The sequence below is a fragment of the Taeniopygia guttata genome, chromosome 7, assembly GCF_048771995.1.
Source record: "Taeniopygia guttata chromosome 7, bTaeGut7.mat, whole genome shotgun sequence".
In the NCBI taxonomy this organism is placed as follows: Eukaryota; Metazoa; Chordata; class Aves; order Passeriformes; family Estrildidae; genus Taeniopygia; species Taeniopygia guttata.
This window is the reverse complement of record NC_133032.1, coordinates 13,776,528-13,799,923: the sequence shown is the minus strand read 5'-3', so window position 1 is coordinate 13,799,923 and position 23,396 is coordinate 13,776,528. Positions and strand designations below refer to the sequence as shown.

General features: G+C 37.1%; 1 protein-coding gene across 2 annotated transcripts in view; it reads left to right on the top strand.

Moving 5' to 3' along the window:
- Positions 1 to 23,396, top strand: part of GRB14 (growth factor receptor bound protein 14) — a 56,354-nt gene that overhangs the window by 13,027 nt on the left and 19,931 nt on the right. Inside the window, exons 1-3 of one of the 2 annotated variants that reach the window (XM_030277398.4) lie at positions 415 to 503; positions 18,191 to 18,347; positions 22,750 to 22,871. In XM_030277398.4, coding sequence (XP_030133258.3) covers positions 441 to 503; positions 18,191 to 18,347; positions 22,750 to 22,871 — 342 coding nt within the window. In that variant the 5' untranslated portion in view covers positions 415 to 440. Of the gene's footprint in view, positions 1 to 414; positions 504 to 18,190; positions 18,348 to 22,749; positions 22,872 to 23,396 lie in introns of those variants that run through there. The other variant, XM_072932162.1, reaches the window with a different exon arrangement.

Below are 23,396 nucleotides of genomic sequence, written 5' to 3'. Positions count from 1 at the left end.
AATATTTTGTTTCCCTGGAAAAAGCCAGCGAAAAAGCCCCAGGACTGTAACCACTCAGTGTGAGGTGTTAGAATGCAGTCTTTAATGATTTGGTTTTGTTTTGACAGGAAAGACAAAGCTCTGAATGATAGAAATGCATGTTGTTCTGCTTATTTTTATAGCCAGAGATAATGTGGGCATTTCCAAGGACAGAACACAAGTTTTCAAGCTCTTTGGTTGGTTGATTTCTATTTTGTCCTACCCCAGTGTGTTCTGTCATTGGCTTTGAGTAGGACTGAATTCACATAAATGGAATGACATTTACTAGAGCCTTAGTCTTTGTGCTGACTCTCCAATATTTAGGTTATGAGGAATTAGGTTTCAAGAAATATTGCTAACTACTTTGTTCTGCTTTGTGTTATCACCTGGATGAAGGTTGGCAAGTTCTGCGAAAAGCAGACATGAATTTGTCTTCCAGAAGAGTAACATTGCCTGCAGTTATTCCAATAACTCTGGAGAAAAGGGTATGGCATTTAAATCAGTCTTTTAATTCTGGCATTAGTATGGGTTGATAACAATGTTTAAACATGGCTGTATTTATTTTTTCACCTTTTCTTACATTTCTCTAGTGTAATAATAATGTTTATTTTCTGATAAATGTAGAAATTTTTTATTTCATTATGTGAAATATGTTTGGTTATAAATATATATGTGTCCATAATTGAATTTTTTATTGGTGCTCTTTTCTCTGTAACTATAATTTTTTACTTTGTGCAGGAAATTATTTTTCTTACAAATGAATGATTGCATTAAAATATGCCTCTTTTGAAGGCTACGATACTGTTCTTAACAAAGGATTACTGGAGTCTGCTTCCACAGGTTTTGCATCAGCCTTAAAAACAATGTGCTTTCCCCTGACCTGTTCTGGCTAATGCCTTTATAGTGGATGGCCCATCATGTATTTTGGGAACCAGGGTGACACTGTACAGTGTTTTTCCATAGCCACTACAGCTTGCCTTTTTTTGTTATTTCAATAAAAAGGTGTAAGCAGTGCAAAATGATTACATCTGTGTGCACTAGGGTTGCCTGGTGTAACTCAATGCATCAGGGGTATCTGTGGAGTTAAAAATATACATGGAAATGAAGTACAGAAATATGACTCTCTGCTGAGCCAGATATGTTAACTTATGAGAAGTTATTTCAAACAAGTTGTAAGTTATTAATTAGTTCGATTTATTTTGTAAATGTGTAGATATTTTTCAAAACCTCATTGCTGCATAATGTACTTAACTCATTGTTAATAGACTCTTCTGTTACTCAGTGGCTTTTTAATGTACCAGCATTGTGAAAAATGAAAGTTCACAGACATACTGCTACAGTTCTCATGGTTAAATGGTTCTCATGAGCAGCTTATGTGGAATGCAGCATATATTAGTCCTGTGGGTCTAAAGAACTATACAAACACATAACTTTTATTGATTTGTGATATTGATGGTAGTCACTGATATTATTTCTTTGTTTGAGTTAGAGGGGGAGCCTGTGAACATAATTGGGATTGATTGGTACAGATTAGATTATGCTGCAGTTTTACTAGCATGATAATATACTATTTTTCTGGTATAATAACTTTAACATTTTGATACGTGTGAAATGTGCACAGTGTTAACATGGTGTTATCTAACAATTTGCAATATCTCTGTTACTCTTCTGAAAAATACTCCTTTAAAAATTGTGGTTTAACTTCTCAGCTCTCATCCTCTCAATCTTGTGGCTACCTCCCAGTCCTCTCTGCCTCCCCCTAACACCCCTTCAGAGCTCAGACCTTGGGTTGTCATAGTTATTTTATTTTTGTCTGGATTTTGTTAATTGTTTGTTAGGAGAGGAAGATCTTTGTTCTTGTGCTGTGTAGTTGTGTTAGACTCCTCTGGTATGCACACAGCAGTACTTGGTGCTGTGTGGGAGGGGAGAGGTGTAACTTTGCTCAATCTAGCATTCAGAAGGCTAGGAAACTCAGTTTTAACTGTAGTATATATCTCAGTGGATTGATTTTTATTTTTTTGATGTTGAAAGATAATCATTCTGTCTGAGAAAATACAAGAGTTTTTTGACAAATTCACAGTAAGATAATTTTCTGCACATTCTCTCTCATTTTTTTTCATGCTGTTATCAAATTAGCTGCCAACAGTTACTGGCTTTGCTTCTCTTTATCTATGCACTTTTTAAGACCAAAATAAAATTAATGGAAGCAGCATAGGGTGTTGCCTTAGGTAGCTATTGGGTTGCACACTGTTTCAAAAAATTCTTGAAGGCATGTGTCCTCACTGAGGACTCTGTGCCAAATTTAATAGGCTTGTTAAGGCTGGTGATGGTTCTATCTATGCAGGTAGAATTCCTTCTGAAAGTGTCTTTTCTTTCTGCAGAAGGGGCTTTGTTATTTCTGTAGCACTGCCTTAATTTCTAGAACTAGAGTACTGGAGGAAGGGAAGGCAGGAAGGTGGGCAGGAAAGAGTCATGCTGGTAAGGGTGACTGACATATGTGCATGTGTAAATTTGTTCATGTTTCTTATGGACATTAGATCCTTTGACTTAAGTGATGCAATTTCTACTTTTTGTTGCACCTGAAAGACCTAGAAAAGTAGGATTTTTACATTAACACTGCATAGTCAAGAGAAGCTTAAGTATTAGCTCGTGAAATACTGTATTTGCATATCAGTCATTACAAAGAATTATTTCTTAAATTCATGGAATAGGTAATTGTCTAAGAAGTCTAGTTTAATCACAATACTGCAAAAATTGCAAGTCTTTCTTTTTCCATCTCACAAAAGGTAAAATTTTGCATTATCAGTGTGCTAATCTGATTGTTCTGCCGACTTCCTGAACACTTAGGTTTTCTCATTTTCATTCAAAATGTCTGATATATTTTGTCCAAAGATATTTTATACTTTCTGTTTTGAAGTCTGATGTGACGTACTTATCACAGTTGATGTGGTTTATTCTTAAGTAATATATTTTTAACTAAAGCTACTGAGTCTTGTTTAGGTTCCAATGAGTCTTGTAACACAGATGGGAAAATTACATGCTTAATGAACATGGGGAATTATGTGTATTGAGTGCTATTACAACCAGATTTATAGTATGTATAGACTAGACATAGAGTAAATGTTTTTATCTTTTGTGTGAATAACTTCATACTTCTCTAAAAGTACTTAAAAAATTAGATTTGAAAGGTTGTAATGCATTCAAGACATTGTTTGACAGTCAAAGACCAAAGATTTCTTCAATATAAACACCCACAAGTCTATTAGATTTGTTACGTGGTAAGTAGAAGAATTAGGCACTTGATGTTGTATGCAAGGTATATAAACAGAGACTTGTAGTTTTTTTCCACAACAGCTGCGAACTTCATAACACACTAGGTCAGATGATGTTAAAAGGCATTGTGCACATAGTCAATATGTATTGCAGCTGAATAATTTTCCCAGCAATTCTTGAAGAGATTATATAGTGTCTTTTAAAGGGAAGAAATATTGATGAGAAAAGGAAGATGTGATTTTTGATTGCTCAAATCTAGGACTGAGCATGAAAATTTCAAGATGCTCTTGCATCTTTATTCCATCTATTTTTCTGGCCCAAAATCACATGCTGCTTTAATCAACACTTATCCCTCCCCCAAGGAAAAATGGTCACTTAAGCCAAATTGTAGTCAGAATTAGTAATGTCTGTCTGCAAGGCTAAGAGCATGAAAGTAATTTTTCAGTTTTGCATTTGGACCCCTGAGATGAAAGGCCAGTGTGCTAATCCAGGAATTTTACATAAGGCACTTTAAGTGACATGATAATGGTGTCATTAAATGGGTACCTTTTATAAAATTACTGGATACAGACCAAGCATTCATGTATGAAACATCTCTTCATAAGGACAGCTTGGAAAATAGTAATTTAAAAATACACAAACAATACCAGTGCCCTTTTTGTCTTTCATACAGTAATAGAAATAAAATAAATACAATAATAAATAATATAATCCAAGACCAGGTTGGATGGGGCTTTGAGCATTCTGGTCTAGGGGAAGGTCCTCATCCGGAGGACTGGAACTAGATGATCTTTAAAGTCCCTTCCAACCCAAGCCTTTCTAGGATTCTTTGATTCTATAACACAGTAGTAAAATGTTTCTGTAATACAGTAATGTAAGGGCAGCATCCTGCAAAGTTCTGAATACAGCTGAGAGGTTTCTAGAGATGGAGAGAGTGGGAGATCGATTTGAGTGGGCTTTAAAGTCTTTTAAAGGCTTTAGAAGCAGTAGTCAGAAAAACTGTGGTGGTTGAGGTGAAATTTTTGAATTTAAAGTTTTTATTTAAAATGGAATATTTTCTTTAATGAATTATTGAGGGATCTGACAGAAGGTACTGGGGATAATCACAGGTAAATCATTAGGATGGGTGTGACTGGAAATTCAGTACAGAATTATGTTTTAGGCATAAATTACTAGGATAAAACATCACAGTTTGTTACAAATTGAATAAAGATTTTGAGCCAGAAAAAGAGTTAAGGAAGGTTGAGAAGGCAGAATATATATGGGAATGGGAAGAGACCCAAACTAAATTCAGAAGAATGGTAGTGTGTTTTTTGAAAGAAGTCTATGTTTAAGCTTGCTAGGAGGCCTACCTAGGATGTAGCCTTACAGAAAGGTCTTGCCACCTTTGTGTATCTAACATGTGCTAGGATAGCTACAGTTTGTTTGGGGACATCTGGAATTCCTGCTTTCTTCTAATACATATAACTTCATGACACTTGCTTTACAAGTGTCTACCTCAGATCCTTGTTGGAGGGAACATGCAGCTTTCATGTTAGCTCTGAAAGGATTAATAAACTGCCTGAAATTCACTCTTCTGTTGTACAGTACTTGCAGATACTAAGTCACCTGCTTGTGTCAGAGGAGGAGGAGAGGCTAGTGATTCAGTGATGGATGACAGGGAAGAAGGAGGGTGGCAGAACAGCATTTTCTGTCATTGTAGAAGAACTCTGGTTAGGTCCAGGAGCTGTTTAGGAGAGAGCTACTGACAGAGCCTCCCCAAGGGAGGGTACTGCAATACTCATCCCCTTTTTTATGATGTAGACCAAATAAGTCTTCATCTGAAACTATTATTGAAAATAATTTTAGGCCAATTTTTGCACTGAATATGGACTCCTTATACTCAAGCAGGCACCTCAAAGTGGATTCTGGTATGGTCATCATATATTGGTCGACCAGTCATAGTTCCTGCTTTGCCTAGCATGAAACCAATAAAACTTTCTTCTGTTTTTATTGTTTACAGAAATGATCTCACATGTATAAATGAAATCAAAATGGGACTAACTTTAGCAGTCCCTATGGTTCAGGTGCAGGCAGGGAAAGGGAGTTTTTTGCTATTCTTTGAGATTCTGGTCTCTACAGGGAATCAGATTTTCTAGAGTGTTTTGTACACAAAACCATCAGTGGTCTTGAAATTTAAAATGTAAAGCACTATGCTGCATAGATGCCATGAAGGGTAGCTAGAGATGTATGTGTGTTATGTGCCTATGAGAGGGTGAGTATTAAGTGCACTGAGCTTTTTAGAAGTCTTTTAAAATCTCAGTGGTTTAATGCACTTGGCCATTACTTGTCCTTTGTATAGTCTGACAAGGTTTAGTGGTACAATCAACGTTGCACTTTGTCTCCTCTCTGTCTTCAGTTCTTGCACAGATCTTTGATATGCTTTTTTTCAGTTTCTTCTTGCTTTCTTTGAACATCTAACATTCTTCATACAGTAACCAAGGAAATTGGCAGTGTTTAGTGCCCTACTCTGATCATAATCCTCTTCTGTGGGCAGAAATCCTTTGGAAAAAAACCAGTTTTTTCATCAGTTGAAAAAAGTGCTTGGCCATTTTCTGGCTCTGGTACTTTAGTCTCCTCTTGAATAAATTAGGCTTCAAGAAGTCAGAACTTGACCTTCAGACTGTGTTATCTGGCCTCCAAGTGTATCAAGAGCTACTGCTGAATAGCTATTTCTGCTTAAGTAAACCCCACACTGATTATGCTGCATTGCTGTATGTGAAGGGAGAAACTCAACAAACGGCACACAAAGGTGTTGATGTGAGTCTTATGCATCAAATTTCCCTTACGTATATGTCTGTTACATGTTACTTTCAGCATGCAAGTGCCTGAAAAATTAGAAAATTTTCTTTACTTTTGATAAACTGAAGCTACATGTCTAAATGCAAAGAAAACTCATCACATTGAACTAAGGAATTATTCATATTTAGACATGCTTTCTTCCTCATTTTCATGCAGTTGCTATAGGTACTGCCCATGCCCCATTCTTCCTCACTCCTTGTTTTTCTGCCTGTTGGTCAGGAACAGAGGCAAGACCAGCCCAACAAAACAACAGCCACCTTAAAGGCCTAAAGAAGTTATGACTGTTTTATCATGTTTTTGGTTTGCATGGCAAGGTTTTGGTAACAGGGGGAGGGGAACGCTACATGGGTGGTTTCTGTGAGAAGCTTCTAGAAAGTCCCCTGTATGTCCAATAGAAGCAATGCTAGCTGGCTCCTAGGCTGAGCCCATCATCAACAGTGGCAGTGCCTCTGGGCTAATTTATTTAAGAATGGAAAAAAGGTTGTTGTGCAACTGTAGCAGAAGAAAGAGAGAGACCATGTGAGAGGAACAGCGCTGCAGACACCATGGTCAGCGGAGGAGAGGGAGGAGGTGCTCCAGGCAGAGACTCCCCCACAGAGCCCGAGGCAGGCTGTGACCCTGTGGAAAGCTCACGGGCTCTGGCAGGAGCTGTGAGAAGAGCCCATGCTGGAGCAAGTGCAGAGTGTGAGGAGTCCTCCCCGTGAGGAGGCAGGACCAGCAGAGACAATCTGCCATGTACTGGCTGCAACCTGTGTTCCTTGTCCTGCTGCACCACTGGCAGGGAGGAGGTAGAGAAAATTGGGAGTGAAGCTGAATTTGGGGAAACAGAAGGGGTGGGGAAATGTGTTATAAGATTAGTTTTATTTGTCATTGCCTTTTTGTGGTTTGATTGATAATGAAACTGGTTTCCCCAAGTTGTGTCTGTTTCGCCTGTGATGGTAATTAGTGATCGGTCTCTCCCCATCCTTACCTTGATCCACAAGCTTTTTTGTTATATTTTCTCTCATCTGTCCAGCTGAGGAGGGAAGTGATAGAGTGGCTTTCGTGGGCACCAGGTGTCTAGATAATGTCAACCCACTACAGAGCAAAATGCCTCAACCCATACAATTCTGTGGTAACACTGGACACAGTTCCAGTCTGACTAAGTCTCTTACATTGGTAGCGACTTCCTAAAATTTCTGTTTTGAAGTTGTCCATATTCAGTTGCTTTCAACCCTTTATTTATATTTACATTATTTCAAGGCAACCAGTTTTTCACATTTAAAGTAGTTATATAAGAACAGATTTACTCTGCTGCAGTACAGTTTATAATGTGCCATGGGAACAGTACAAAGCAAGGCTAGTCAAACAAGAAGTTACACTTTCCAAGAATACACATCCACCTTCTTCACCCAGAGTTGTTAGGCTCTTGGCATGTATCTCATATTTCGTCACAGTTCTCGTATTTCATCTCCTTTTTCTGGCAGATCCACATGGCTGTCTTGGACTGCTGACCAATATCTTCACTAAAACTCAGGCTTGGGCACCAAAAATTATATCCTGGGGAGGTGTCTTTAATTCCTTTCTTTCCCATGCTTTGCACATCCCTGCAGTTGCAACTTCTTGCAGCTGGTGTTTTTGCTGGTACCTTTTTTGTTTGGCACCACAAAAATTCATATGAAGGACAGAGACCTGGGAGGAGGTGTTCAGTTTACACTCTTAATACTTTTCCTTTATTTTTTAGTAGAATCCTCTTTTTTTTTCCTCCACTAGTCTTTAGTGCATTCTGATTTCTTCAGTCTTTTCATCACTCTTGTTGCCTATTGTATAATTTCTGCTGAAAACCTTTGCCCTAACATAGTGTTGTGATTTTTTTAGGCCACTTGGACTGCTTTTCTGAGCTAGTCAATGCTGTTCTCCAAAAGGTTAGCAATTAAATGATACCTAGACTGAATAGCAATTGGAGCCCTCAGCTTGTCTTGTATTGGCCCAAAAGCCAGGCTTCAATAGCTCATCATACCCATCAGCTGCATATGCAAGTCCTCAATGTTGTTATTTTTCCTTTGGTCCTGTTTATTGTAACTTGTTGGATTGGTGTCTGTCACCATCTTTTTGGGTATCTTGTTTGACAAGACTTGTAGGATGATCGTAACAGAAATAAAATGCATATATTTATGGTAATATGAACATGGCTTGTGTGTGGGCAAGCGAAGCAGCAGCCAGACAACCCAGCAGACCTCTGAATGTAGGGTATCACAACAAGCGTAGAGATGGGAAATGTGCTGCTGGCTTCTGTTTTGCTGTGTGACTGAAGACTGCTCAGTCTACGTATCTCATTTTCATTTTTAGAACAAATGATTAGGGGTAAACTATTTAATCAAAATAGACTAAATTTCTGGAATTATCACCCCCTTCTAACTACATCACCCACTTATTATCTTCCTTTTCACTTGGTTCACTTGTTTTAGTCTGCTGCACTTGGTGACTATTACACTTTTGCCAACAGTTACAGGGGCTAGTTTCCATGCCAAGATGCCCTTCATCTTTTTTTCTGTTTCTTTAGGGGTATGGATTTGCCAACAAAACCTGCTGACAAATCTGTAATAACACAACAGTGTATAGTTGAAGGTTTTACTTGGTTTGAGTAGACTTACTACATTTACTGCAGGATTTACTCTTTATTTGGATTTTATGCTTTGGCCAGAGGGAACAATGCTATGAATAAAATGTTCAGAAGTGCTGAGAAATAAAATTTTCTGTCAGAATACCTATCCTACAACACTTAAACCTTGTACTTACATTCCATTGATGACTGGAAACAGATACTCAGAGATGATAATACTGGACTGGAAGTATGACCCAGCAAAGCAAGTTTTTTTGTCATATACCACGGGGCAAAATATTTCATCATTGTAAAACAACCATTTATTACAGTAGGTTACCCTTCATGGCCTTTGTCATATTTGCTCTGGACTTTCTTTGTACCATTCCAGAAATACATAGAAAATTTCCAAACTGTATCTTTAGCTAAAAATCTACACTTTGCTTTGTCTTGGAGTCTACATGATTTTCCCCTCCAGTGACCTTCAGGGGAATACACAGTTGATATAGTTGATGATAAAGGCATTCTTCTCTTTTAAGCTGTGTTACAGTTCAAGCCAAAGCTTCTGTTTAAAATGGCCAAAGTGAAAGAGAGTTTTAAGAAAAAATCTGTTCTTTTTTTTTTCTTATTTAAAAAATCTATTTCAGGACTGCTGCAAAGGAAATGCGAAGCTAATTGGTCTCTTAACAGTGTTATTCAGAGACTTGGTCTTTCTCAGCTTTGCAAGAGATCTGCTCTACTGAGAAACCAGCAACATGGTGTGAAAAACCTGGTAGAAACAATAGGTACTTCTTTTTATAGCTGGTATCTCTTCAGAAACATAGACTGCAGCCAGAACGCGGCAGTAACAGATTTGCTTTCTCTTGTACTGGAACACAGCATTCTATTTATCTCTGACAAGCGAAGGATATGTTGGACAAACTGCACTATGAAATACAGAAAGCCTCATTTAAATAATGTTAGTGCCTTGACATAAATAGGGACAAGCTATACAAATATGAGGCTGATAACATTTTGCCCTCATCTTCGTTGTACATAGAATACAAAACCCAGAAGTATATAGTGGCTTCGTATTTAAATTTCTTTCTTCCTGTCTTCACACATGACTCATTTTCTGTTCATTTTCTATTTGACAAACTTTTTTTTTTTTTAATGAAATACTAAAGTGCCTTCTTAAGTCAGATTCTTTGAATCCTCCAGTATGATTGTTCCATCCCTCTTTTTAAGTCCAGTTAGTCTAACTGGATGTTTTTCCATCTGTCTATGGTAAGTGCATTCTAAATATTGCTGTTGTATGTAGTAAAATGTAAAGCTGCATATTACTATTAAATATATAAAGCTAGGATTTGCAGGCAGAGTGGAAACAAAGGACCGAAGATAGTAATACCATAAGTTTACTAATAAGGCTAATAAGCTGATCTCCTCCACTAAATTAACTTTTCATGAAGAAAAGTTCATGTGAATGTACACTTTTATTAACCTGAATAATCAAATTTGATCTAAATATTAATCTATTTAAGTCAAACAACAAGGTTTTTGAACCTTTATGAGAAAGAGCTTGGCTTGAGGGCAAAAACTCTTAGCTATTACCAAGGGGATTTTTGTACCTTGCTGGTTTTTTAGCAATCTTCTGTGGCTTTCATGAGAAATAATAAGGTAGCTCTGAGTGAAAAGAATGGCATAAAGCGTGTACATTTAGCCTGAACAACTGAGCTGTTTGGAGGACTGTACAAGCTGACCTCTGTGAAAGAGCATTGTGATTCCAACACCAAGAAGTGGTGATGCTTGGCTTAAGGGAGACTAGCCTGTGTGCACTTAATGTTGGATTACATTATGATCTCAGCTGAGTTTTCAAATTACTTTCCCTTGTATAAAGTATTTTAACCAAGTTTTACAGAAATTTCACCAATTATTAATTTATTTTTAGTGGCTAGGAAGGTGTAAAACTCTCTTGCATTCCTGATCGTCCATGTATTGAGTTTAGATTAATTGAAAAGCCATGCATACTGTGCGCTGGAGTTGAGAAGGGCCTATGTTGGATTAGCTGAGTTTTAGTGGTAGGCTTATGAGAACAGGAATAGGGAGCCATTTACCTTTCTCTGCACCAAGAAGTTTTGCAAATACCCTTGTGTCAGTTGTTAATGTATAAAGTTACATATAGCATTAATAATATTTTAATTAAATATAACTAAGACTTACTTTTATCATGTCTAGTAAGACATGGTTCTTCCATTCTGATTTAGAGGGTTAGTATGAGTTAGAGCCTGAAATTACTTGACTATAGACAGCTATTCTAAAAATAAACTGTATATTCCAAGTTTATTTTGTAGTCTCTTTCTTCATAACTGTTTAATTTTCATTATAGCTCTTCTTTTGAAGAACCTGGGAAAAGTTATTGATACCAGTCAGTTTAGTGCATTACCCCACTGAGATTTTTCAGAATTGTGATGGTTACTCTAAATCACTCTAGGAATTGCAATGAACAAGATGGAAAAAAGTTTTCATAAATTTAAGAGTAGGTTTTCTTCTAGGGAGAGACAGATTTAGGTAATTTTAGTAGATTCTTTCTTAGCTGCCTGGTGATAGGTACTGGTGACTGACGAATTGCAAAGCAATACCCAAATTTAATCTGCCACAATAGCCCTTGGGCTTTTCCACTTTTTCAGGTCTGAGCAGAACTTTATACTCAGTGCACAGCAGATGAAGTGATAGATGGAGCCGAAGCCTCCATTTCCTCTGGTGCTAGGATAGACTGAGGTTTGCCATTTAAATGCTAGATTGTATAACCTCCTGTTAACTATTTGCCTTTTTATTTCCAGTGTTCCCTCCATTTAAACAGACACTTTTATTTCACCTGTAAAGACTAGATCTGGGAACCTGTTCCATATCCGCTGTGAATAATGAATAAAGATAAATTATTTAGCTTCTCTGTCGTGTGTTTGTCTTCTGTAAGTGCTCCTTCGACAGCTTAATCATTTGGCAAGTCTGCAAACTGTATTTAATTTCTGATGTTCCACAGAAGTGTATTATTTGAATTTTTTGCTGATAATATTTAAAGTTCCTCACAACTTTCTAGTTATCTACACACATCTTAACAGTTTTATTTGAAGTGTCTTCCACTGGCTTTGTTTGGAATCTCCATAGTTTGAAAAAGATTTTTGGTAAGGTAAATTATTACTCTCTATTTAAATAAATTATTTGACCCACCCCTACCTTTCCTTATAAATAATGTGCATTCTTTTTAAGGAGTTTATTGTGGGTTTTATTTCTGTAGATCCCTTTGTATTTCATACTCCTGAATTGGTCCTTTGTGGTAATGGCTGTTGATGGTGATAAATCTTTCACTTTTAATCTATTTATTACTGCCATCCCTACTTGCAGGATGTTGAGCTTCACAGTATTGCTGTTGCTGTTTAATTCTTCAATTATTGTAATTTTTTGCGCCAAGTGTCATCTAATTATCATATAGTTTACAAGAATCTCACTTTCTGCTCTAAAAGTAGTTGTACTATGAGTTAATTGTCCAACACGTGGCAGTGGCTTTTTCTAGACTTTGCCTTTTTGTTCATTTTTATGCAGGGAAGTGAAATCTTCTGGACTATTTTATTGCTATCTATAACTACATTTTGTTTCTGTTGACTAATATTGTAAAATTGAATGTATCAAATTCAGGATTAAGGAATGATATTTGTATTTTAGCTTCCCTGTTGTGTCTTTCAAACTCTGTTTCTCTTCAGATGTTGTCTTTGCCATGATTGCATGTCATATTGTCCTCATTCTGCCATTTTTTCCAGTATCATGATGTGATTGTCATAACCTATGTTTGAAAGAACTTCGCTGGTGTATTTTTACACATAGCTTATTACAATTTTGAGATCTGCATAATTTAACCTCCCTTTTTATAATACAACATATTTACACATCTAAAGCAGCAGTCAAATGAGGAGGTATAAGTGCTTTATCAATCTTAATGAGTTCAATCTGTTACTGCAGAAACAGATTTCACTTCCCCTGCCCCATGTTGTCAAAAGCAAAACTGAGGGACTAATGCTGACTTGCCTGAAGTCAGGTGGCAGTATGTTTTTTAAAAGCAAGAATTGGACCTTTTTGCCTGTAGGTAATATAAAGTAATTTTTGTTACTTTGTATTGATATTCAGTTTCTAGTTTTGGTGTAATTTTGTAATTCCTGGTATGTTCATAGGTGGTTGGATTAGGTAGGGCATGGAGTTTGTACCAGGAGTCTGAAGGAGGGCAGTGGCTCTGTGGGCTGCATCATACAGACAGTTGCCATAGTGCCATAGTAAATATAGTGCCACGGAAGATTATTACAGAAATAAGTAGAAATTGTTTTAATTGATAAAATATGCATACTGTTAACATAAAATTTAACTAATTTTAAAATACTTTCTAGAAAAAACTGTTCATGTTTTGAGGCAAGAAATTTATTAATTTCCAGAGAAACTGACCTTGTCCATCATCTTACACTGGAATAAAGGCTGGAAATTAACATTATTTTTGCTCTTTGAAATGTCATTTTAAAAGAGGTTAGATTATGGAAAAAGTATGAGGTTTCTCTAGATTGTGGAAGGAGAGGTAGACAATCTTCACTCTTCCTTCTTTGCACTTTGGTTTCTTTGCAAGAGTGAATATAGGAGCTTTGTTCCTTCTGCCTCTTGAAGCTATACGGTAGTCCAAATGAGAAGTCAAGATGTTTACAATTAAACATTGTATGCACCTTGTTTTAATGACAGATGTAGATTTCTGGAAACTGCATGAATCCTTTTGGTCTGGAAATCTTCCCTTTGGAGGAAATACTGGAAGCTGACATTTTAACTGTAGACTGGGATATTTTAATGGAAAGTCTTGCACTCACAGCTGATAAAGAAGGCAGTAAACTTTACTAACATGCTATTTGTTTCTAACAACAGTTGTACTTAACATCTTAAATATTTTTATGAATGCAGAATTTTGCTGACTCTCACTAAAACCAAGACAGACTATTGCTAAAAGTCATAAACCAGTTCAAAATGCTAAAAGTTTCCAAGCACCTCCATTGTAGTTAAAATACACTCCACATTCCTCTACCCTTTGCCAATATCAATAAGCAAAAAATTTTGTCTAGCAGGCAGAAGGGTTGGGAGTTGGAGAAAAAATGCTGCAGGCAAATAGACTGATGGTTAAACTAGAGAGAAGGGTTAGCAGAGTATCAGGCCAACATTTCAGGAGAAGTATGACACGCTGGAGTGTAAGACATTTCAAAGCGTGGTTTTGCATACAATAATTCTGCATTTAACAAAAATGTGACTGAAATTATAATGTAAGTACAAAAATGTGCAGTGTTTTAATTGGGGGGAAGGGGGGAATAATTTTAGAAATCATAAGCTAAAGTTAGGAGCTTTTATCTTTACAAGTAAGAGTGGCCTGTTTTTTTTTTAAAGGTGCTGACTACCCACTGTGTCAATGGCTGTACAGAAGCATTAAGAATCATATAAATGTCAGGTCATATTGGTGTAGGCACCTAAATATGGAATCTGTGTGCTAGTGGTTCTTTTTCTGTGGGTTCTACCTGGCTTTTTTCACATGTTAGGACTTCGGTTTGAAATTTTAAATTCCTCAGTGCAGGGCATATGTTTGTGCTGTTTCTGCAGATTGGAACTTCCGAAACAGATGGCATGAAGATTCTGAAGAATCAGACTTGGACACCCTCTCTTAAAAGTCTATGAACACATTATTTAATTATTGTAGTGGAGATGACGGTTGAGTGGGGAAGAAGACTCAGGGAAATAGAGTCCAGCTTTGCTTCTCTTGCTCCTCCCTCCTCCCACACTGCTTACCTTATGTGCTCTTTTACTTATTCTTTTATACAATTGCTGGTTTTTTGCTTCTTCTGGTTACTTTTTAGTGTAAAAACTAGGATCTTCTTTCTGTTTTCCCATGTTAAATATTTCATTGTATTTTTCAACATTTATTTTACATTCTGAGTTCATTTGATTAGTGAAAGACAAATAATAATATATTTCATTTTGAAGCAACATTTCTTATAAAAATAATTTTTGGAGGGATAAAGATGCATTGCAAATAATTCTGGGATCTTGGCTGATTTTTAGTATATTGAAAAATTGAAACAGAGCATGTAGGAATGCTGTACCTCCTTGCCTGCTCCCATAGGCAGAGAAAATGATTAATGCTTGTCATGCTGATCTTGGTGTTTTCCTCTTATAGGAAAATCTTCGAGCTGCTTATTCTTACTTCCAGTGACATAAATAGAAGCTATTGAGGTGTTTCTTTTTCTAGCCTTGGGAAGAACTAAACTCTCCTTGTATTTATAAACTAGACTGGAAAGAAGATTTCAGTGCTGCTGAGGCAAGTTTTTCTGCCTACTAATAGGTATAGTCAAGGGAAGTGAAACAGCTTGCTTTGGAGCACAGTTTGAGAGTGTAGGGTAATGAAAACTGTAATGAGAGCTTGTTCTCAATTAGCAGCTCTTTTCTTGTGTGCTATTTCTCAGACAAAATTTTCAGGGAAAAAAAAAAAAAAAGGAAGAAAGTGGAGATGACTGGCCAGTCAAATACATGGTGAGAACCACTAATAAAAGTAAAGTGATCACTCAAGCTTACTCATTTCTACAGGAAGTCAGCATAGCTGCATCTTTAGCATACTTCTGCCACCCTTTAATTCTCAAATCATCCTCTACTTCTAGGAAGAGAAGTATTGTAACATATTTCCAAGGAAAAACGGGATTTTGAATTTATCCTTTTTCATCTGATCCACTCCCCTTGGAATGTACATTCCCAGCAATCATACAGGGGACTTTGCCTCAAACACAGCAGCAAGTGCATAGTGAGCAACTTCTGATTAAAAAAAACCTCAAAGATCACTCTGAGTGATGAGATTTACACCAATTCGTTAAGCAAAATGTGTGACAGAAGTTGCTGAGAGTCTATTAGGTGACTCTTGTCTCCTGCTGCATCTGAATCCCTTGCAAGGAAGAGAAAAAGGTTACAGCATTTGTGTTTTATAAGGTACCTCATCATAGGTGTGAGCTGGGGTGATTTGTTCTAGACTTGAGCAGGATTTATTTCCCTATACTGAGAAAGCTGAGTGAGAATACTCAGAGAGAATATAAACTGTTTTTTTCTCATTGTTTTGTTTTTTTGTGTTGTATTGTTTTGCTTTAGCTGAGCTCCAGTAGTCCAAGGCCACCTCCAAGGCTTCCCACTCCCTGAGCTGAACGGCCACAGGCAGCTCATTATCATGACTTGTGCTGCTGTCTCCAGCATTTTAAAAACTCTTTTTCTGTTTCTCTGGCAATAAGGGTGAAGTCATCTGCACTGCGACTCTTAACCCTTTTAAAAAGAATTTCTGTTAAAATATCCGTCAAGAGCCTCAGCATGGGCTGTACGTGCTCTTGCTGTAAAATAAGCATATCACTGAACTTGATGAGTGCCTGGGGAAAACTGCAGTTGCTGCTCTGTGCCATAGAGTCCCTAGCCAGCATGCTCACACGCATTCCCACCCTGGCTTTAGTGCAGGAATATTAGGAAACAGAATAGAATATTTCAGCTGGAAGGGACTTAGAGGAATTGTCAATACTTGGAAAGGTACTTCAATTCTTAACTTTGCTTTCACCTTCTCTACTGTGTCTCTGCTCTCTAGCCTTCCAGCCTGTAAAATCCTTTCGATTCAGCCTGACATAGACTTGCTGGACAGACTAATGAAGCTGTCTATGACCTTCAGTGCTGCCCAGAGTAGGACCTCTTTTAAGGTGATGGGACGCTGTTTCCTCTAGTCACCCCTACAGCCCTCCATCCCATTCACAGTAAACCCTGCCAGACACATCTTTAGATTTCATCTTTGAATCATTGTAAATATTGCAGGAATTTAAATAATTCATGCTGGTTTATCCTGAATGGCCAAACATCATTTCTGTGTGACTGGAGTAGGACTTTGTGTGGAACCAGGCTCTGCTGCAAGCAGGCTGCATTGTTGCTGGTCTCTCTTGCTTAGCAGTGGGGACACTGCCAAAGCATAGATGTCTTACAAAGCCAACCAGAGCCATACCCCATGGCTGCTTTGGCAGTATTAAATTCAGTAACAATGTGGTCTTTTTACCTTTTGTATTAAATGGAAATACCGAGCTGCAGCTTAGGCCCATGGAAACATTGGATCTTCTTTCTCTGAGGGCTGCTATTTCCCTTGAAAGTCCCAGCTTTGAGGTGCTTGATTCATGAGTAGGGAGAGGTTTTTCGACACTTTAGGAGCATTAATTTAATGTTTGCCGTATTCTGAAGATTGGTGTTGTGGCAAGTGTGCTGAATATTGTGTGGAACTCTTGACCTGTCAACATTTATTAGGTGCAATATTAAAGCAAATTATCATGGACTTCATGCTCATTTAATGTGCAGGGCCAAAGTTTGGAACCAAACTTCTTTATTTCTTTAATTCAACTGAAAAAATAGGTTTTTGTAGAGGAGTAAGGCCATCAGTGTGCTTTAAAATCTCAGTGTGGTTTACAAATGGAGTCCTTTTCCCTTGTTCTGATGTTTGGAAATCATGAGTGAGAGGACCTGTTTTTTTCTAACATTATTTTTGGATTTTTTGTGTTTGTGGGAAGAAGCAGTTGGAGTTTCTTGTTCACTTTTCTGTCAACTTTAGCACAAACCAGAGAGGGAGATGCCTTGACGAGTTAGGGCACAATACATTGCTGCTTGTTTATTAGATGCTTGAAATGAGCGTGTATTCGGTAAGGCAGCTGTTAAGAATGACTGACAGTAACGGGCTTGTTTGTCTTTAAAGTGAGAACTTGTATCTTGCTGTTTAATGAGGGGTTTACAATGGTATTTAGGTTTTGTGCATAAATTTCAAGAGAGTTTTGTCTTGCATTCTCATGAATATGGATAAATTCAATAAACTGTGAGAAGTATTTTTTTGTCAGTTAAAAGCATCTTGGGCACCCTTTAAACTGAGGATATGTGTGCAAGAACTCCAGTTCTTGTCAAAATTTGAAGCCACTCTGCAACATCTCCTGTTTTATTGTCTACAGAACTGTGAGCATCTTGAGTCTGATTGCCATTCTCTGAACTAACTCCTTTATCAAATCTTTCTACACTTCTGCAGTCATAGAATTCTAGAGTTTCACTGTTTATGTTGTGTAGTTTCTTTATCAGCTTACTTAAGAATGTACAGTTTAACTGCATTTATTTATCTCTCCATTAATGTTTTTTTAAAGCTAAAGCACCAATCTGGCCAATGTCCTGTAGCAAGGGATATCCAGTCGCCAAATTTAGTAGTGGAATATGCTTTGCTTGGCTGCTTTGTTCTCAATTATGCCATTGCACTAGAGAGGAATGGCTGTCTTTCATGTTGCATTCTGTGTGTGTGGATTCTTGTCTCAGTCATGAAGCTGAGCCATACATATGGAGAAACTGAAGCAAAGATTAAACTTATGGATATTTTAGAGTTTTTATTTATTGCAGGTAATCAAAGTGTATAGTGAAGATGATACTAGCAGAGCTTTGGAAGTACCAAGTGATATAACAGCCAGGGATGTGTGTCAGCTCTTAATATTGAAGAACCACTATGTTGATGACCACAGCTGGACTCTCTTTGAACAACTTACCCACACAGGTTTAGGTAAGACTAATAATGTATAATGATATGATGCTAAATAAGGTGTTTGGTTTTCATTTTCACATTAAAGTACAATTCGAATAGAAAGGCTTGGAACAAAATGATTGGAAGTTTTGTGTGAATTTTTTTCTTTTGGGGGTTGTTGCCTCTGATTATTTTTGAAAGCACAGGTATAAACTATATTTTTTTCATGGTATATTTGCTTCTCACTGCTTGATCTGCATCTGTAAGAACGATTGGAAGACACTAACAGTTAAAGTTCTCACTGCAAATTCTTTCTTGTTCTACCTTGCTTTTCTCTGGCAGTTCTTTCTCTCTTATGGGTGGTATCTCCTGCTTATCTCTAGAAAGACTTGTGTTATTGTAATTTGAAATAAAATTCTGTTTGTTTCTAACATACCTGAGTGAAATATCTCACATCAGGGAAAGAAAGAGGTTACACAGTGCTATTTTATCTTTACTATAGGACTCGGTTTTTAGAAATAATGTCGGAGTGGCCTGTCAGTATTTTCCTTCACTACATTCAGTTTGGCTAGATTTATGGTGAACTCAGGGACTGTGCAATTTAAAGGGAAGACAAAACCATTCCTCTAAACTTCTACATAGGACCAGTGAACTGTACTGAAGCCATGCCATGTGTAGTATTTTAACTACTGGTAACAAAATGTTCTAAAATTCTTTCACATCGTCAGTGTTCCTCTAGTGTAGTAAAACTTCTCTTTTTCTATTATCCAGTTCAAATTGTGTAATCTGTGGTTTCAAAATATAATGTCTGATCTCTGTTCCTTTTTGAACTGTATAGGTGTACTTCTGCAGTATAAAAAACATAAGGCAATTTAATTGTAGGGAGAAAGGGATGCTTGCAGAGATGTAAAAAAGGAAGAATACAGGAAAGACTTAGCTAGAGAGGAGTTTAGAAGCCCACTGCTGGAATGTAATATTGAACTGAATCTCAAGTTACACAACCTTACTTGCTTTTACAGCACAGTGTTTCAGTACTGTGTTGTGTATGCTTTTGATAGGAAATTATGCTAGAAAAAATCTACTAGAAGACAAATGCCAAAGAAATATGGCGATAATTTCACATCACTCAAAATTTCCATGTTATTCTTGAACTTTGGCACTGTACTAGAGCTAAAAAAGGTAGTACTTCTGCAACTTCAAGGGCAGTTCCATCTGCTAGTGCAAAGTGTGGCTTGAAAAAGAGGATGTTCTGGACGCCTTCCTGCATTCTAAAATACATAGAAAACTCCATGGAGTTTTTAATTCTCAAAAGAGACTGTACTGGCACCTGGTAACTCCAGTGCTGTTGATTTAAAAAAATGTACACACCACAGACAAAAATCAAATACCCCCACAAACATTTTTCCTGGCCACTCCCTCCTTCCCTCCCCCCACCACAGATATTTAAATATGGCTAAAAGCTATTGTTAGAGTCCCATTATTTCTCTGGATGTATCTAGGGAATCCAGCCCTGTGTATTTGTTGAAAATAAACTTGACTGTGCATCTCTGACTCAATTATGTTTATCAGCTGTATTTGAAGGATGAACTACAAAACCAAAAACTATTTTCTACCCTTTTATACTCCTTTATCCTATGAAGGCAGACACAAACATTTTTCAAATTTCTTTTCTTGCTTTGTAAAATTACAAAGATATTTGTAACCTTTTGTACTGAATGCTGTAAGATGCTTCCAACTCAGAGTAAGGTCAGAGTTAAATCTGGGTCGAGGTTGAAAATGACTGCTATAGAAGAAGAGTAGCAAAATGGCTTTACAAAACAGTACTATAAAAACAGCAAAAGTTTTCTGTATTTTGTAGTGTAGCTGGTGTTCAAGTAGTGTAGTAACTATTGAAGAAGATGCCTTTGAGCAACCATGCCAAAACAATAGTGGCACTGTTTGTCCAGCTTTCTGTATTTGCACAGTACACTTCTTGACAAGTAGTGTGTTTTCTTCCATCTGGAGGATTTCTTGGAAGATTTCAATATCAAATAACTAGTGAAATTGATTTTCCTAATATTCTGATAATCTCGAAATTACTGAAGACCTTAATTCACCATGCAGTCTTATAATTGCTCCAGCTGCTTTCAGTGTAGTTCTAGAAAAAGGTCAATGCTTAATTTTAAAAGTAAAATTATTTCCTAGATGATGAGGTTGGCAATTCAACATTACTGGCCAAAGAAAGGAACAATTTGAGATATCCCCTATATATTTTTAGAGTACTGAATTATAATGGAGTTCTTTTAAGTGGATTAGATCTGGTTTTGTTAGAAAGAGTTAACATATTCATCTTGACTTGCTTTAAATATATTCTTGAGCACTGGAAGAGTAGCTTGAACAAATACGTCTCAAATGATGAGCTAGTTTGGGATTGTTTTCTGTTTGTTACTGTTGTATGTTTTACCCATGTAAATTTGGAAAGTATTTTTCATCTCATAAGTGAATTGGTATTGAAAGGAGAAGTGCTGTGAGAAAATGTGTGTGTCTGTGTAAACTCCAGGATTACATGGATTAATAATTCATCCATCAATTAGTGAACATTTTCTTTAAAATCTAACAGCTGTCTGAATACTCCCAAATTAGATATAATTGCATGAATCTTAGCGAGCTGAGCACAGTGTTCTACTTTTAATCAAGACAGACATTAATTACATCGATGGATTGTGCCTTCATTGCTGTGTGGGGGTATCTGCTGAGAAGGTTTAAAAGGGAAAAAATCCCAACAAAACTCCCACCTAAAGCAAATCATAAACCCACAGTCTCTGTATTTCAGTTTTCACTCTGCCCTTGGGTGCAGAGCTCTATTGTTGAACACTAAGGATGGTTGTGTCCTCACTGCTGCTGCCTTGGCAGCCAGGAAGCTCAGCCTTCCTCCCCACCTCCCCAGTTTTGCAGTAGCGGGGGCTCTATTTCAAATATCTGAAGTTCAGCAAATCTTGCAGCTCTATAAATCAATATATTTCAGAACTGTGTCTTTCTAGTATGTGTTCTTTTTATCCTAACATATTGAATTCAAATATATTTTTGAATGGTTTTCACAATGTCTAAGATCATTGAAAACAGCTGAAGTGTGCCTAAATTTGGATGATGGTGTGTCATCCCTACCACCAAGTACCTTGGTGCTGGGAGTCCCATACCCACTGCAATTCCCCTGAGCAGGGCAGGCTCTGAAAAGAGAACAGTCATCCATAACTGCTCTCCTTTGTAAGGGCAGTACTATCTTCACTCAGAAATTTTTCCTTTTCTATGGAGAAATTTTTCTGCTGGCTGTAAACAGTTTTCTATTTGTTTCTGCAGCTGAACACACATGTTCTAGGTCTCCTCTTTTGAGTAGAAGGTAGTGCCTTGGCCAGGCCCGTCAGTATTTTTCAGTCGCAATTTGATTTCACTCTGCATTCTTTCAGATAGTCTGTTAAGGCTGGGAAGGCTCATAAAGCACTACCTGTGCAATAGTGCTGAACAACGTCTTTCTATTTTTTATTTAGTTTAAATTTTTTCCCCACTGGGTGGCTAGGAAAGAGGCTTTTTGAAATGTGTTCTGTCATGTACTCCAATATGAAATCCTTCATGTGCTTTAAATACATTGCATAGTTAAGGAGGCTGTTGTGGACTGTAGCAGGTGCTCCTCAAGTTAGAGACAGCAGTAATAAAGAGATGACAGAAAGGGAGGTAGAAACTCTCTAGTCTAGTTGGAAGATAAAAATAATCTACCTAAACTAAAGGGCAGATTTTTCATGTCACCATTAAGGGATTTGATTACAGGGCTGTTTTTTGGAGGTCATTCAGTGTTTCAGTTCCTTCAAAAAAGTAAGTTTACTCAGTTATAATGTATTTTTTGCTGTGACACCTTAAAAATAAAGAAATATCAGCATCTTTACCCATCTTTTGGGGTGATGCACAATGTCATATTTTTCTACCAAGAAGTAAGTCTTCAGGAAATGGTGTTTTCTTAAATGTCACAATGCCAACCATTTAAGAGTTTTAAATGTCATCTCAGAGGAGCACTTTCTCTCTATAAAACTGAAGGGAAAAAAATGCTGGTTTTAACAGAGCTTCAGTTCTTTGCCCTTGCATCTGAAGAATGTGTTTTCAAGTAAAACAACCTGTTGAAGATTTCAAAATGCTTACTTTCCTTTCACTGTTTTGGGGTATTTTTTGTTTTCTGAATTTCTTTATAGTTTTATTTCCTTCATTTAATCTGGTTACAAATGGGATTTTCATATAGCATCCTTAGTCTTTGTCTTTTTGGACTCAAGAATTGGTTAAATTCAGTGAAGAGAGAGTTAAATTCCATGGAAGTGTAACTTCATTCCACTTTATCTGTAGATCACGAGAGCTCTTCTGCTAGTCATGAACTTGATACTTGCATTTTCTTTTAATTTATTTTTCTGTTTTCTTATAGGAAGAGCTATAGAAGACCATGAATTAGTATTGGAAGTCCAGTCAAATTGGGTAATGGAGGAGGAAACCAAACTGTATTTTAGAAAAAATTATGCAAAGTATGAGTTTTTTAAAAATCCACTGGTAAGTCTTAACATTATATCTGTGAAGTGGTGCAGTTACTTTTTCTAAAAAACAGTCTTTTTTGGTGCACACAGGTAGAGTTTAATTTTTTTAGTGTAACAGGAGTCAGAAGGAATATTTGAAATGCAGCAATGTATTATAGTGCATGTGATCATTGGCTGGTCCCTTTCTTACAGCTGTAAAACATCTATGTTCATTTTTTATGTTTGAGGGTGATGGGAGCAGCCATTGGGTCTGTATTGAAATTTGCACATGGACGTAAAACAAAATGAAATTTTTGCAACTCAGGGAACTTTTCATCAAGTGACAACATAATATAAAATAGAGCAGTGTGAGGAGGGGCACCTTTAGCAAAGATGATTTTATTGTGAAGTGAAAATTGAATGTTCTGGCCCAGCACTGCCAAACTGCAGCTTCTCCCAGCTGTAGCTAAATGACAACTGACACGAAAGGCCATGAGCAGCCATAACCTATTAGGGGTAAGTGAAAGTGAAGCCAAAGTTAGCATACATAAGGAATGGAGAG